At 37.5% G+C, this 15,542-nt stretch overlaps 1 protein-coding gene across 3 annotated transcripts in view; it reads left to right on the plus strand.

Moving 5' to 3' along the window:
- Window positions 1-15,542, plus strand: part of ITPR2 (inositol 1,4,5-trisphosphate receptor type 2) — a 444,101-nt gene that overhangs the window by 343,943 nt on the left and 84,616 nt on the right. For all 3 annotated transcript variants that reach the window (XM_036019237.1, XM_028532208.2, XM_036019238.1), the window contains 3 exons: window positions 4,181-4,288; window positions 8,077-8,269; window positions 11,076-11,201. In XM_036019237.1, the coding sequence (XP_035875130.1) occupies window positions 4,181-4,288; window positions 8,077-8,269; window positions 11,076-11,201 (427 nt within the window). The remainder of the gene's footprint in view (window positions 1-4,180; window positions 4,289-8,076; window positions 8,270-11,075; window positions 11,202-15,542) is intronic.

Here is a 15,542-nt window from a genome sequence, read left to right on the forward strand (position 1 = left end):
GCTCTCCCCACCCTCCTCTCCCACATTCATTACACCCCCCTTGTTGTCCATGTCCCTGGGTCCTATATATACATGTTCTTTGACTTGACCCTTCCCCTTCTTTCCCCTATAACACCGCTCCCCACTCTGGCCACTGTCCGACTGTTCTTTATTTCCATGTCTCTCATAAGCCTACTTTCTTTTCTTTTTTATTATATATTTAGTAAATTAAATATATATTTATAAATATAAAAATAATATAATATATATAAATATATATTTTATAAATATAAGAATAATTTAGTATATATTATCTATTGTTCAATTACAATTGTCCCCATTTCCCTCCCATTACTCTCTTCTACCCTACCCACCTTCCACTTTCAATCCCCCCCATTATCTTGATCCTTCCCCTTCTTCCCCCCATTATTCTCCACCCTCCTCCCCTCTGGTCACTGTCAATTTGTTCTTATTTCCATGCCTCTGGTTCTATTTTGCTCACTTGTTTGTTTTATTGATTAGGTTCTACTTTATAGGTGAGATCATATGGTATTTGTCTTTCACCACCTGACTTATTCACTTAGCATAATGCTTTCCAGTTCTGTCCATTCTGTCATGAAGGATCTAAGCCTACTTTCATATGGGAGTGATAGTTAATAAAGAGATTGATTATAAAATATGGCATATCAGATCACAGTATGCTGTGGGGAAAAGTAAAGCAGGAAGTGGCATTAGATGTGTTAGAGAAGGTATGTGAGTCAATTACTTACAGCGTGGTTATTGATAAGACAGTATTTAAAAGGTGCCCTGAAGTAAGTGAGGAAGCAAGCCATGCAGCTGTCTGGAGGAAGAGCATCCAGGCAAGGGGGACAGCAACTGCGAATTCTTGAGATGGAAACACACTTCTCAAGTTGAAGGAATGGTCAGGAGCCCAGTGTGGCTGGGACTGTGGGGAGTTCAGAAAGATAGCCGGGCCAGATTCTGTGGTCCTTATCAGCCCTGGTGAAGACCTGGCTCTCACACTAAAGGAGATGGCAGCCTTCCGAGGCACTTAAGCCAAAGAGGCGTGATCTGATCAAAAGGATAACGTTGGCTCCTGTGTTAAGGTTAGACACTACAGGCCAAGGATGGAGGAGGGGGATAGTTAAAAGGCTACTGCACTATTCCAGCTGGCTCTGACAAGGGTAGTGGTGGACATGTGAGAAGCAACTTGATGATAGACATGTGGGTCCACCTCTCAATCACTGCCCCCTGTGCTTTGTCAGTAAGTTCCATTTCAAGTATATGAGTCTGACTAACCCTTCCTAAGTAGCATTCCTTCTAATTCTTCTAGCTTCTCAGCTCCAATATATTTCTTAAACAACATTAGAAGCTATAATTCATTGATCCTACCACCTTTTCTTTGTCCCTCATGGCTTCACTCCCTTCCTTATTCCAGTTAGATTCCATGCACCTACTTAAATGCCTTGTGGCAGGAAACAGACAGATGAACCTCTGGAGAAAAACACACAGACATACTTACCAGCTTCACTCACTGGCCTCACAAACATGTGTACTGCCTGTCACTGGGTGAATGTGTTTCGATCTAGGGCAAATCCTTCCATTTACATACTAGATGATTCCATTCTTACCTAGTTAAGATGTTGCTCTAGCAAATGCTTCATTTCTCTCAAAAATTAAACAAACATGATATTATAATCTCCAACTTTTGAAAATCCCTCCCTTATACATTATCCATTTCTCTAGCTACCACCCTATTTCTTGGCTCCCCAGGATTGCTTTTCAAGTGTTGCCTGTTCGCATTGTTTTTGACTTCCTATCCTCCTGCACTTATTTAAACTTAATACATAGGTTTTGGAGTCCATCACTCCCTGAAAATGCTACTGTCAAGGTTACCAGTGACTTCCAAGCTGCTAAAACCAGTGGCCATTCCCCAGTCCTCACTTGATTAGACTCTGGTCAGCACAGGTGATCAGATCACTCCCTGCATCTTGAAGCTCTTTCTTCCTTTGGTTGCCAGGGCACTTTGTCTCACTGGTTTTGTTTGTGCCTCGCTGGCTCAACTTTCTCAGTCTCCTTTGATGAGGCCGCTCATCTTCCTAACTTGTACTGGACACCCTTTGGTCTTTTTTCTCTGTTTGAGCATACTTTTAGGGATCTCATTAACACTTATGATGTTAACGATCAGCCCTGTACTGATGATCCGGCCCTGACCTCTCCCAGCACTCTTGACAAACATACGCAGCTTGCTGGTCATCTCCTTCTGGGTGATGTCTATAGCTTCTTGTGTCCAAAACCAAAGTCCTGCTTGTCTCCCCTAAATATGCTCCTGCTGCATTTTTTCTTATTAAGTTCCATTTCAAAACTTTTAGTTGCTCAGGTTAATAATTTTGGAGTTATCCTTAACTCCTCTCTTTTTCTCAAGTCCCTGATTCAGTCTATAAACAAATCAGGCTAGCTTTATCTTCAAGAACCAGCCCTTCTTTAAATATATGCTAATGCTTTTAAATGACTACAGTAATTTTATTTTGAAATGCATTTAGAGTTTTGAAAGCACCTACAAGTCACAAGTTAAATGACTGTACTTTAAAATAAAAATGTGTATAATTCACATTTAGTCAAAAATAAAATGTAAATATAAAACAGGAAATGGATTTTTGAGTGATTTATAAATATTCCTAAAAGTCAATTCTGAAAAAATAGTTTCAAACATGACTTACTCTAAAGCAGCATCAATGGCATGAATATTTAAGTTACCAAATTATCACTTACAAAGATAATATTTATTTGGTTACATAAGTTCTGGATTATTGTTTAAAATGTATTTCCATTCTCTATAATCACAATGTGAATTAACACTCCATGAATAATACAAAGTCTTATTTATTGCTCTGTAATGTTGATAAAATACTGACTCTGAAACTACACTGCTTGAGTTCAATACTGGCTCTATTATTTTCTAGCTATGTTATCACAGACAAGTCTTTTAAATGCTCTATGCCTTAGTTTCCCCATCTATAAAATGGGGATAACAAGAGTGCCAACCCAGGATTTCTCAGTAGTGTCAAATGAGACCACGTACGTGACTATTTAGGGTAGTGACTGGCACAGAGTAAGAGACAGGAACTGTGTTCGGAATAAAATGTTATATGGAGAGTCTTTGTTACTAGAAGCCCGCAGGGAACTTGAGGCATAAATAGAATATCTGAAACATTAAAGACATTTCAAGGTTTCAAGAATGGTTTAAGATATCCATAAAATAATGAAGGCAATATGTGTTAGTTATCTATAAAGTGAGAGAATTAGCCAACAAATGCAATAGACATTCAAATGAGAGATTACTTCTACTAACAGTGGTTTATAATTTATGGTGAGATTTTTGGTTTTTAAATGTTGAGGTGTAAGTATAATAAAACTGAGATATATGCCTACCAAGTGCCAATTTTGATGTATGAATATGAGAAGCAAAGGAGTTCAGTACAAACTTAACATAGAGCTTTAATTAGACACCATAAGAGAAACTCTCCTGAAATATAGCTGCCTATTTATGTGCATATAGGAAGCTGCCATTGATATTGGTACCATACACATGGGATTATCACACTGTTGACCAAGTTGTTGTACATGTTCATCTAGTTTAAATTTATTATGGGGAATATGAGTTATATATCACTGGGATTTCCTCTTTCCTGACGCAATTGTACATTTATGAAAAGTATAAATTTTTTTTTAAAGATTTTATTTATTTATTTTTAGGGAGGGAGGGAGAGAGAGAGAGAGAGAGAGAGAAACATCAATGTATGGTTGCTGGGGGTTATGGCCTGCAACCCAGGGATGTACCCTGGCTGGGAATCGAACCTGGGACACTTTGGTTCCCAGCCCGTGCTCAATCCACTTAGCTACGCCAGCCAGGGCCGAAAAGTATAAATTTAATCAACATAATTGAGTGGAGAAGACATAGTTTTCTTGTGCTAAGAACATGTACATATGCTATTAAAATATGATTGATGCAGTAATAGCTGATCCCTGTGAATTCATTTTTTATGCCTTTCAAATAGACATACTTTCCTGAAATGTAATTAATTGTCATTAACCCCAGAACTGTGAAGCTATGTGCATACGTGGACAAAGTCATTTCAAAGTGTGTCTCCAGGAAAGGGGAAATATCTAAAACCTCTCTTTTCCCTCTTTTTTCCTCTAGTTGGCCCGTCACAACAAATTATTACAGCAGATGCTCAAACCAGGGTCAGATCCGGATGATGGAGATGAAGCCCTAAAGTATTATGCCAACCACACTGCACAGATTGAGGTAATGATCTATTATTTCTTGAAAGAGACCGACTGTGAAAAGATATATTTCTCTTTTATTTCAGACTATTTTTATAATTGTTTCCTAGGATAATGAAGCAAAATTGATATAAGCTGTAAAAGTATATACTAAAAGACAAGATATGAGGAATGATCTATAAAAATTTGAGATGCACATTTATCAAAGTTGTCTTTATTTTTTGACCAGTACTATATTTAAGTTTTCTTTTGTATTAATAAGGTGATTTTTGTTCTGTTTTGTTTTGGTCATGGAAGCAGTTATTTCAGAGCAGTGTTGTTTTAGAGACAAGATTATTATAATAGAAGCTATCATTTAAGAAGAGATATCTTTTTAAAAACTATAGGAGGTTTATTAAAATAGAGATCTCTGTCAGAAAGTATTCAGAAGTGTATGAAACACAGAAAACACAAATAAAATTTCCATGTTGGTAGCATAAACTTGGATGGTTTAAAAGTTTCCATTTTCAGTATGCAACAATTGACCTCCCTCCCCACCCCCATAAATGAGACATTCTTTAATGCCCAGTGGCAGATCAGGAGTACGTGTCAACACAGACTTATCATTATGTGTTGGGGACCCATCTGGCTGTCATTGACTAGCTATAGTATCATTTGGACACTAGTAGGTAGAGCTAATCAGGCAGAAGCACAAGTACAGTAGTTGACACTTGTCACTAGTAATTTACATTCATACATTCATTCACTCTGGCAGACATATTTTAGTTTTCAGCAGATCGTATGATGGGCATCACTGCTATTAATTCCCAAGATATATAATCACTATATTTTACAGTTTACCATTGCCCAACCTTTGGAATAATGAACATTATCTTGTGTCTCACAATGGATCCCTTGGTAATATTTATAAACTTTAATAGTGCTGTAGCTCTTGCGGGAGACTTGACCTAATGGAAACACCATGAGCTGGACCTGTAGCAAAATATTGCTTACTACATCAGGTGCGTAGGAACCAGGAGGCTGACAAGGTCAGGAAGCTGGAGACATTGATAGAAATAGATCATCAAGGCACCAAGGTTCTGAGGAAGGTCCCAGAAGCCAAAGTACAAAGCTAGGTGGTTAGAAGAGATCGGGAATAGCAGGTACAGTGAGTGAGCCAGAGGTGGGGGTTGGGTTAGTACCTGTGTGGGAGAGATGGGAGCTGTTGTTGAAGTTGGTCTGTTACTGGTTTCCCAGCAGTGCGGAAAGGTTTAGCCGTGAATACATAAATTCGGTAAACATCCACAGAGCATTTTACTCTCTACCAATTCTCATGCTCGTTCAAAGACCAGCTTGTATGGCCTTCTCAGAGGGGTCACCCCTCCTTTCTCCACACGTTCATCCATTTCGTCTCACTGTGCTGCCACAGCAGTTTGATCATTCAGTTTAGTTGAACCTGGCATGTTGCTCCATGTGTGTCAGTTGTCCCCTCCTGGAGGCAGGGACTGGTCTTGATCATCTTTGTATTTCCAAAGCTGAATACTGGATCTGGAATATAACCACAATAATGAATGTTGTTGAAAATAATAGCCAACAAATGCCATAGACATTCAAATGAGGAAGATTACTTCTACCAACAGTGGTTTATAATTTATGGTGAGATTTTTGGTTTTTAAATGTTAAGTTGTAATTATAATAAAACTGAGATATGTGCCCATAAAGTGCCACTTTTGATGTATGAATATGCAGAAGCATAGGAGTTCAGTACAAACTGTTAACATAGAGCTTTAATAAATTATTGACTTTCTGTCTCTAAGTTATAGGCTCAAATATCTTGAAAAATAGGAAGGACTTTGTGGATTATGTGCCCGCGCCTGGCCTACCCACCACCCGAGGAGGAATTGCTCTGTTGTAATCATTCTGCCCCTGCTTTCCATTCTACCTGTGGTGGAGACCTCACTACTGTAGGAGAGAGCTGATCCAATTTGGAGCTCTAATATTTAGAAAAAAATTCGGGGGCAGAAAGTGCACACTAGCCCACTCTAATGTTTACCCACTGTTCCGAGCATCTGCTCCCCTGTCAACATGATAGCTTGGCTCTAGCATTTGAAGACAAATCATGATTACTAAACTACAGCCTCATAGATCGGGCTTTATGTTGTTCTCCACTTTGAATTCCCCAGAACTCCTCAACTAAGGACTGAATAAGCATTCGTTGGATAAATGTATTGAAAAAATTATCTGTCTATGCTTTTTGACAGTTAACACATTCCCCTTTCCTTCAGTCATCTCTGCAGTTTGTCCATGCCCCTTGTAATATATGACAACAGCCAGAATCAAACATAACATATCACAAATGGGCCGAATAGCTTGGCTTGTAACAATCAAGACACAGTCTCTTAAATGTATCCTGAGACTTTTTTGGAAATGTTTGACACTGTTGGATCATGTAAACCTTCCAGCCCTCTCCCCACTTAGTTGCCTGTCATACAGAATAGGTCCAATTCTGCTTCTGTGAAATTGATTTCTTTTAAACCTATGTTTAGGAACTTTTACTTACCACCCCTAAACTTCCTATTGTTTGTTTCATCATAGTGTTTTCGTGTGTACTTTGCATATATACCACACCATTTAGGAGAGCTCTGTTACAAATAACAGAACATTAGAATGACTGTTGTTTAAACAGTAAAAGTATTTGATTTTCCCAGATACCAGTAGTTTTGTGACTAATTTAATGATTCAATAGTATCTTCAAACACACAGGCCTTCCCATCTTCTGCTAGGTCTTCTTTATTACATTGGTGATCTCTCTCCTTGTGGCTATAGAATGGCTGCCAAAGTCTCAGGCGTCATTCCCTTCCACTACCTTTTGTTCTAAGCAGGAAGAAAGAGGATACAGACAAAAACGTACTTTTATGCTAGGTATTGGTTTTTTATTATTATTATTTTGTTTGTCTCAAAGGCTTTCTGCCTTTTTAGGAAATAAAGTCTTTCCTGGAAGCTCCTTTTCTCCCTCCCTGAGGATATTTCTTCTTGTGCCTCATTTTCCAGAACTTGGTCTCACGCTCACCAACATACCAGTCAGTGACAAAGGGAAGCAGAAGGCCTCTCTGGCTTAGACCAGTGCTGATTCATTCATGAGGGTTGGGCAGAGTCTATAAACATTCACCTTGGAGATTTGGTCTACACAGACTCTTGTTAACTTAGTAAAACTGCATGAAAATATTAGCCTGTTTTTTGAATTCAGTGATAAATTATCACAAAATGCCAAATAAGAGAAGTTCAAAATAATGAGTATTTATATCTAGGTATGGACTAGATAGATATTATACCTATGAACGTTATGTTTTGCCATGACTAGGAAAACAATTTAATGATGTAAAGCACCTGTGTCTAACATCATGTTGAGTCTGTCATTTATTTCCCAACAGCCTTTTTAAGGAAGAACAGGCTAAGAACAAGATACAAATATACCACGTGCTGGGTTTAAGGTGACTAGTCAATTGCTCCTAATTAATACCCTCTTAATTCTGTAGTACTTCACAAAAATAAAAATAGGATTAATGTTAACCCAGAAAGAATTAAGATTTTGGTTTTTGTTATTTGTCACCAAGTATAGCACTTATGATACTTTAATCAGTTAATTTTTCTTACTTAAAGAGAAACGTGTAAAGTAGTGCAATAAAGGACTATCTTGGATACTTCAAGCTGGTATATTTTTTTCATTAACTGAATTTATAAAATACCATGAATAAACTTGTGCTAAAAATAGAAAATACACTAAGACTGAGGTGACTACAGGCTAAAACACAGGTAAATCAATGTTTTCAGATTGTTCGGCACGATAGGACCATGGAGCAAATAGTTTTTCCTGTCCCCAACATCTGTGAGTACCTCACGCGAGAGTCCAAGAGCCGCGTGTTCAACACAACCGAAAGGGATGAACAAGGGAGCAAAGTGAACGACTTCTTCCAGCAAACGGAACACCTCTACAACGAAATGAAGTGGCAGAAGAAAATCAGGAGTAAGTACTATGAACTAAGATGGTGAGTTTCTGGGTAATGGTAGATAAATTAGTACTCTGGGACACGACGTTATTGTTTGAAATTGGTTTTAAATATTTTGCCATCTGATGTTACTGAAATCACTTATAGACTTAAGAATGTAAGCTCAGTCTACCACCGGAGCTGAGACACCTGCGGCTTAATGAAAACAGAAACCTCTGACTAATTAGATCATCTTTTAGTGCTGATCCCCTAGTTTTATAAATATTATGAAATACAGGGTTGCAGCTGTATGTTTCAACTGTTGAACAACTGCAGTTTGAAGTCCCTGAATACATGCTGACTAGCCCCAGCAGTCGGTGAACGGGATGGAGAGATGCTGGCACCAGCCTGCCCACCCTCTCTTGTCTTGTAATTTTATGATGGAATGGGCTGTTTAATGTTTTTCTGAAAGTCATTCTTTCTTTCCACCTATCTTTACATTGTCAAGTCAAACTAAAAGTGACACTTGTTTTGTGACACTTGTATTCAAATAGAAATGTTATAATTATAAAGTTAAAAATGAGCATAATACAGTTGTCATGGCTTATTTCTCAGACCTCAAGTCTATTTGGAAGTACTCAACTTTAAATTTAAAATATTTTAAGTTTAAAATTAACAAAAAAAACTTAATCTCTCCCTTTATGTCCATCAAGTTTTACTTTTCATATTTAGGTACTCCTATGTTGGGTGAGTAAATGTTTACTAGGGTTTTATCCTAATACCACATGATTTCATTCATATGTAGAATCTAATGAACAAATTGTGCTAACAAGGAAAATAGGGACATACTCACAGACGGAGAGAAGGTGACAGCTAGTGGCGGGGGGCAGCTCAGGGGCTGGAGGGATTGAGCAAAAAGGAAAAAGGACTCATGGACATGGACACCAGTGTGGTGATTGTTGGCTGGGGGCATATAAGAGATCTAAAAGATAATGTAAAAAATGCAATGAATATGAAATAAAATACAAAAGAAAATAAAATTAAAAAAATTTAAAGGTTAAAATTTAAAAATTTTTAAGGTTTAAAATAAAATTTAATTTTCTCAGATAAGTAATATCATGAGCTTTTAACAAAAATTGATAGGCGGAACTCTTGATTAGGCCTTTGCTGTCTTTTGGGGAAGTTTTCCAGACAAACAGGTGTATGTTCTCAATAGGTCTATTCAACATCGCTTCATTATTCTAGCTTTCTAGGAATTTTAATGATTGTAGTTTTTGAATTTGAGTGGAGCTTGAAACATACGATCCTTGAATATAAGATGGTGTCATGCATTGTCAGCCTTTCCTAGCAGAATATATGAAAAAAAAAAAATAAAGAAGTTACTCTCCCTTAGCATTTTACCACGTAGAACCTTACAGAATTCAGAGAAAATCTGGTGTGTTAAGAATACATATGAAGACTTGACATTTTTATTTGGGATGGTTGACAAACCCATATTTTTATCCTTGACAAAAGGTAAATTGCATAATGAACTAGTGTTTGTGGGGTCTATGCTTTTTTGGAATAAATATTTTAGAATAAACATTTATAAAAAAACAAGTCTTAAAATAACTTCCAATGTACATTTTACTTTTAAAAATTGGAAGTACCTCATAGTGAGGTAATATACAGAATCTAATTCATCTGATGGATTTGTCATTACCAATGTATGCATCAACATCTTCTAATTTTCTCTTAATATTCTGCTTTTTAAAAATGAGGACTCCTAATTTGGGAGTGATGGATATGTAGATGTTTACAGTTTATGATAAATTAGGCAACTCAGTGCCATGGGTATTCACAGCCCATTCTAGTGTTGAAATGCTCCAGTCCATGGAAGAAGGCAATGTGTCCTGAGGGTAGTACAGTTTATGACTGAGAAACATACCACAGAGATTGGAATTCACTGAAAATAATTGAAAAGTTTATCATTTTTATTTGGAAGTTGATGTGCTTTTCCCCCTCAGTTAACTCCACGTTAAGTTAGAAAATGGACCTGAAGGAGTCATATGGTCAGACTGGTATGCAGACAGGTATTACATACCTGTTCAATTACTTAAGAATGGTGGAAAGAACTGATTTTTGGCTGATGTAAATTGTGTTCAATAGATGCATTTGTTTTTCCATTCTGCTGACAGAGTCCCTTTTCTGAAAATAGCCAGCAAAGCCTTTGTCACTTGCTGGTATCTTTCACCTCTGCTGTTGCAAGCCCAAAAAGTTCTTAGTAAATATGAATGTTTAAAGCTTAAATAACATTTAAAATCACTAGTTCCCAGGAAGTGGTGCTGTGCCATGCTAGTGTGTTTCAGAGTTTCAGGTAACTGTCTGTGTCACAGGAGTTTTCATCAGAGATATATGTGTGCTGGGGCTTGGGGGTTTTTATTTGACTTTAAGGCATTGGAATGGTACAGATGTCTCAAGTTTACTCAATTAATATAGCAGTCTATATATAATTCCATTAAAAAAGGCCCCAGGCAGCTTCTAAACTGTCTTTTCCCCAATCTGCTCTAGGGAATATATTAGAATCACCCTTTCTGTCCACCTTTAGCAATTGCAAAATTATGCAGCCTTTTGCAATTTTTTAGAAGTGGGGAATTGGCTAAAGGATAAAGAAGGAATCAACTAAAAACCTTTTTATGGTATTCATTATAAACTTTCAAAAGAAGTCATATTAAATGTTTATTTAAATATGCTTCATGCTAGTTTACAAAAAATGCGTTTAGTAAAATGTTATTTCAGCAGGGCTAACATGTTGAAACCAAAATTTATTTTCTGCTCTGTCCCGTTGCACGCCCTCTTTACTAGATAACCCTGCGCTGTTCTGGTTCTCAAGACACATCTCTCTCTGGGGGAGCATCTCCTTCAACTTGGCTGTGTTCATCAACTTAGCTGTTGCTCTCTTCTACCCCTTTGGGGATGATGGAGATGAAGGCAAGTGCTTGTCTTTCATTAAAGGATACACATTTTAAAGTTTTAAAATAATACTGTTAATGCATTTCTTAACTATTTAGAGCTTCAAAATAATAACGATTGAACTCTTGTTAAATAGATTTTTCTATATGCATTGGAAGTGGAGAATCATGGGAAGTGGAGTAGGCAGGAAACTATGGTCAAAGTGTTGTTTTACAAAAAGCTCATATACAGAAGAGCTTTTAGAGCTTGTTATATATTGATAAATAAAGCACTGAAAATTATGATTTCTACCTATTATTGCTGAATGGATTTTAATATTATGTAAATATATGGGACAATTAAGGGTTTATGCCAAATATTCATTGTGATTACTTTAAATAGTGGAATTTATGTTTTACCCTCTTTTTGCTTTCTGGATTGTCTAAGGTTTCTATAATGAGCATACATAAAATCTGAAAAAGTTTAAAAATGTATAAAGCAGAATATAATAATAAAGACTATCTCAGTGTAAAAAGTTAACTCTTATTTCCAGAGTAGGACTTCTCTATATGAATGATTGACCATAAAATTAATTTTTTTTTTCTATTCAGTGATTCCAGAGAGAGAGAGCAAGGGTGGGAGGGGGGAGAGAGAGAGAAGCATCGATTTATTGTTCCATCCATTTATGCATTCACTGGTTGATTCTTGTATTCGCCCTGAGTAGAGATCGGACCTGTAACCATGATGTATCAGGTCAACACTCTAACCAAATGAGTTACCTGGCTAGGGAAAATATGAAATTAGTATTATTAAACTAATATTGCATGAGGTTTCACAAAAGCAAAACCAAGAGAAATGATCTCATTTTAAGTGAAATGGGAAATATTGTATAGAAGAAATAACTACGTGGTGAGACTGTAGAAATTAAGTTGTGTTTAAGTCTGGCAAAGTGAATGGGAAACTTTGTTACTGACTTGGGATACACTCTGGTAAAATGACTTCGGATTGTTTGTGGAAAGAATGGTGAGGAGGAAAGGATGAGAGATATCAGCAAATAATAACCACTCAAGGTGCTTGTGTATCTCATCTGTTCACAGGGTGGATTATTGTGAGAGTCTAATGACCTGTCATGAGTAAAACATTTATTTAGAATTGTTCCTGGTAAAACTTAGTTGTTATTGATGTTACAAGGTAAATGTTAATGCTGCAAAGGGAAGCCCAATGAAAGGGATCATATGATGAGAGCAACAGGTATTTGAATCTGTTGCAGAAGAACTGGAGGTGAGCAGGAAGGGAAATGGGAGCCCAGGAGCAATTTGCTATTTTAAAGGTTAATTAAGGTAACAAACATCAAAGTCCTAACAGTTAGGTATAATGATCATGAATAAAGCTTGACCTTCTGGAAGGCAGACCAGTATTTAAAGAAGAATACGTGGCAATGGAGCAGATGTGAGAGTTAAACAGCAATGAAAAACATAGCGAATGCCTGGTCATCCATTGTGGGGCATGTGCTAACACGACAGGTAGTGCAGACAGCTTTCTTTTTGTGGCGTTTAGTCTCATTTTGTGCCGTTAGCATTCTTGGACCAGAAGAATGTGACTCTTATAAGGAGAAAGGTCCAGCTTGAAATAATACATTAGTATCATCTCCACCCAGAATGCTAAGAATAAATTGTAGGAGCATAAATTCTTAGCTAGGGAAGCAATTCTGGAAATTATCTAATATCAAACCCTCATCTGACGGATGAAAAGATGGAGGCCCAGAGAGGCTAAAAATTGGCAGATTGCAGAGTAGAAGATTCACTTTTTGGTTCCAATCCAGGACTTTTCTGCATGGGGGACTGAGTTGGAAACATAACAGGAAGGTATCAAATCTTCACACAGGACATAATGTTTCCTAGTTCCTTTCCATGATCATATCTTACTGGACCCCCAGAGCCAACATATGTAGCCTCTGCTACCACCTATTGAACGTGAAATATAATGGTGATGGGCAGCGCCACTCCTCTAGAGATACACTCTTTGCTTATTCAGGGGAAAGTAGAATGCCTGATACATTTTTAATAGTTACCTAACATCAGAGTAGTAATGTTGACCATAATAACAGCAGCTAATGATATGTACCAGTCAGATCAGGTTAGGCAAAATACTTAGGACTTTAATACATAATTTCATTTAATCTTCCTGACAATCGTGCAAATAAGCACTTCACCCTTATGAATAAAGAATCTGAAGCTTAGGAATAGTTGCCCAATAATTGGGGAGTGGAGCCCAGAAATACGTATTTTTTTTAACATGCTCCCAAGGTCTTGCTCATACAATTGGTCCTTGAACAAGAACTTGAAACCACATGTATAGTAGAGTTCAGAATAAGGCTCCAACCTCAAAAGAAATAAGAGTAATGAAAACAAGACTGGAAAACCACGGTGCTTTGTCACCAGGTGCAGATGCAGACTTCACTCTTCAAAAAGGTCTGAACAAAAATTAATAGCAGTTACAAAGGTGGAGATTCAGTCTTAGGTATCTGGGTGTAGGGGTGGTGCTAGGAGGGGAGGGAAAGCATGAGCTGCTATTTTTGGCAATATGGAATTCCAAGGTTATGTTAGGGTAATCCAATTATAGTTCTAGATCAGTTATTTAATTATGACACAATGCATAAGGTTAAATTTTTGCTCTGGATTAGCCGAGTCTCTAACCTTCAGTTGCACACCATGCATAGCTAGAAAGGCTGAGGGGATGAAGTTAAGACTGCTGTGTGCACTTGGCCATCAGCACTGGCTGGAGAAGGAAAGTTCTGTGCTGGATATGCCTGTTCTCTATCGCCCCATTTTGTGAGACATGGGCTGGATGAATCCTTGTCGGGAGCACTTTGAGGCACCTTAATTAATTGATCATTAAGATTCCTTCCAAAAAGTGCTAAAAATGAAATAAATTGATGGGGACATGTCAAAGAACACAGCATCCAACTTGAAAGATCTCCCAGTGGCCAAATCTGGGAAATTTGAGAAAAAAAATATTGATAGTAATACATAATAACCCATAGAATAAAATAAAAATCCAGGAGTCCATTTTAATAGTGAGAAAAAAACTATTTCAAACAATGGTATGCCAATTAATAAATGCAGAAGGAATAATGGAAATAGAATGTCACCACCATTTGTCAAACATCACAGAGTCATTGATAAATTCCAAAATTAATGTGTTAGATGAAAACTATAATGATAAACAGGATATTGACATAGTCTTAAGGCATTTCCTTACAATATAATTATTAAATAAAAAATAGTAACTTTACAGTGGAAAATTACTTCAAGCAATCGATGTTAATGTCACCAGTAATGAGACCCAGCAACCCTGGGGGCCTCTTGATATGATGCTCTGACAAGGACGTCATGTCATTTGCCAAAAATGCATAAGCTGAGAATGTTTCAGACAACCCAAAATGAGGGACATTTTACAAAATAATTGGCCGGTACTCTTCAAACTTATGAAAGACAAGGATTGAGATTCCAGTCACTATGCATGGATGCAACAGTTGGACAGTAAAGAAGGTTGATAGGAAAACAATTGATTTATTTCAGTTATGGCATTGGAGGAAAACTCTGCAGATACCCTGGGCCACCAGAAGGGCCAACAAGTGGGTCCTACAGCAAATTAAACCCAGAACATCGCTGGAGGCAAAAATTTCAAAGCCGAAGCTGTCCTACTTTGGGCACATCACAAGAAGGCAGGTTTCTTTGGAAAAGACAACATTGCTAGGAAGAATAGAAGGCAGCGGGAAAGAGGAAGAGAGGCTGATGCCGTAAAAGAAGCCATCGTGTTGTCAGGAGTTGCAGCTGACTCAACAACATGTGACATACACACAAGATTGAAAGAAACGAAAAGACAACAACTAAATGCAGTGTGTGATCCTGGTCCAGAGGAAGAGCAATCATCGGGCAGTTGATGAACTTTGAATGAGGTCTATAGGTTAGACAAAGATTAATATCATATTATTCCCTGATAATTGATCAGTATAATACAATTATGTAAGGTGTTGACATTTGGGAGATCTAGGTAAAAGGTATATGAAAATTTTGTATTATATTTGCAGCTGTTAGGTAAGTCTGAAAGAGTTTTGAAATGAAAGTTTAAAAAAACTAAATAAATATGAGTAGCTGTCCAACCCTGAGGTACCTAGATTCTGGATATAGAAGCTGATTATGAAATCTCTTCATGAATCTGGGCCAAGAAAAGATGAAATGAGCCACCCTTCCCAACCCCACACCCTCAAACAAGCTGCTCCAGGGTCCCTGTGGCCAATGAGGAGGTGAGGACAAAGAGGCTGGCAGAGGGAATGGGCAATGCATGCTCTCCCTGCATAACGACGTGTGAGCTACT

Source organism: Phyllostomus discolor, chromosome 2 (assembly GCF_004126475.2).
Source record: "Phyllostomus discolor isolate MPI-MPIP mPhyDis1 chromosome 2, mPhyDis1.pri.v3, whole genome shotgun sequence".
NCBI lineage: Eukaryota > Metazoa > Chordata > Mammalia > Chiroptera > Phyllostomidae > Phyllostomus > Phyllostomus discolor.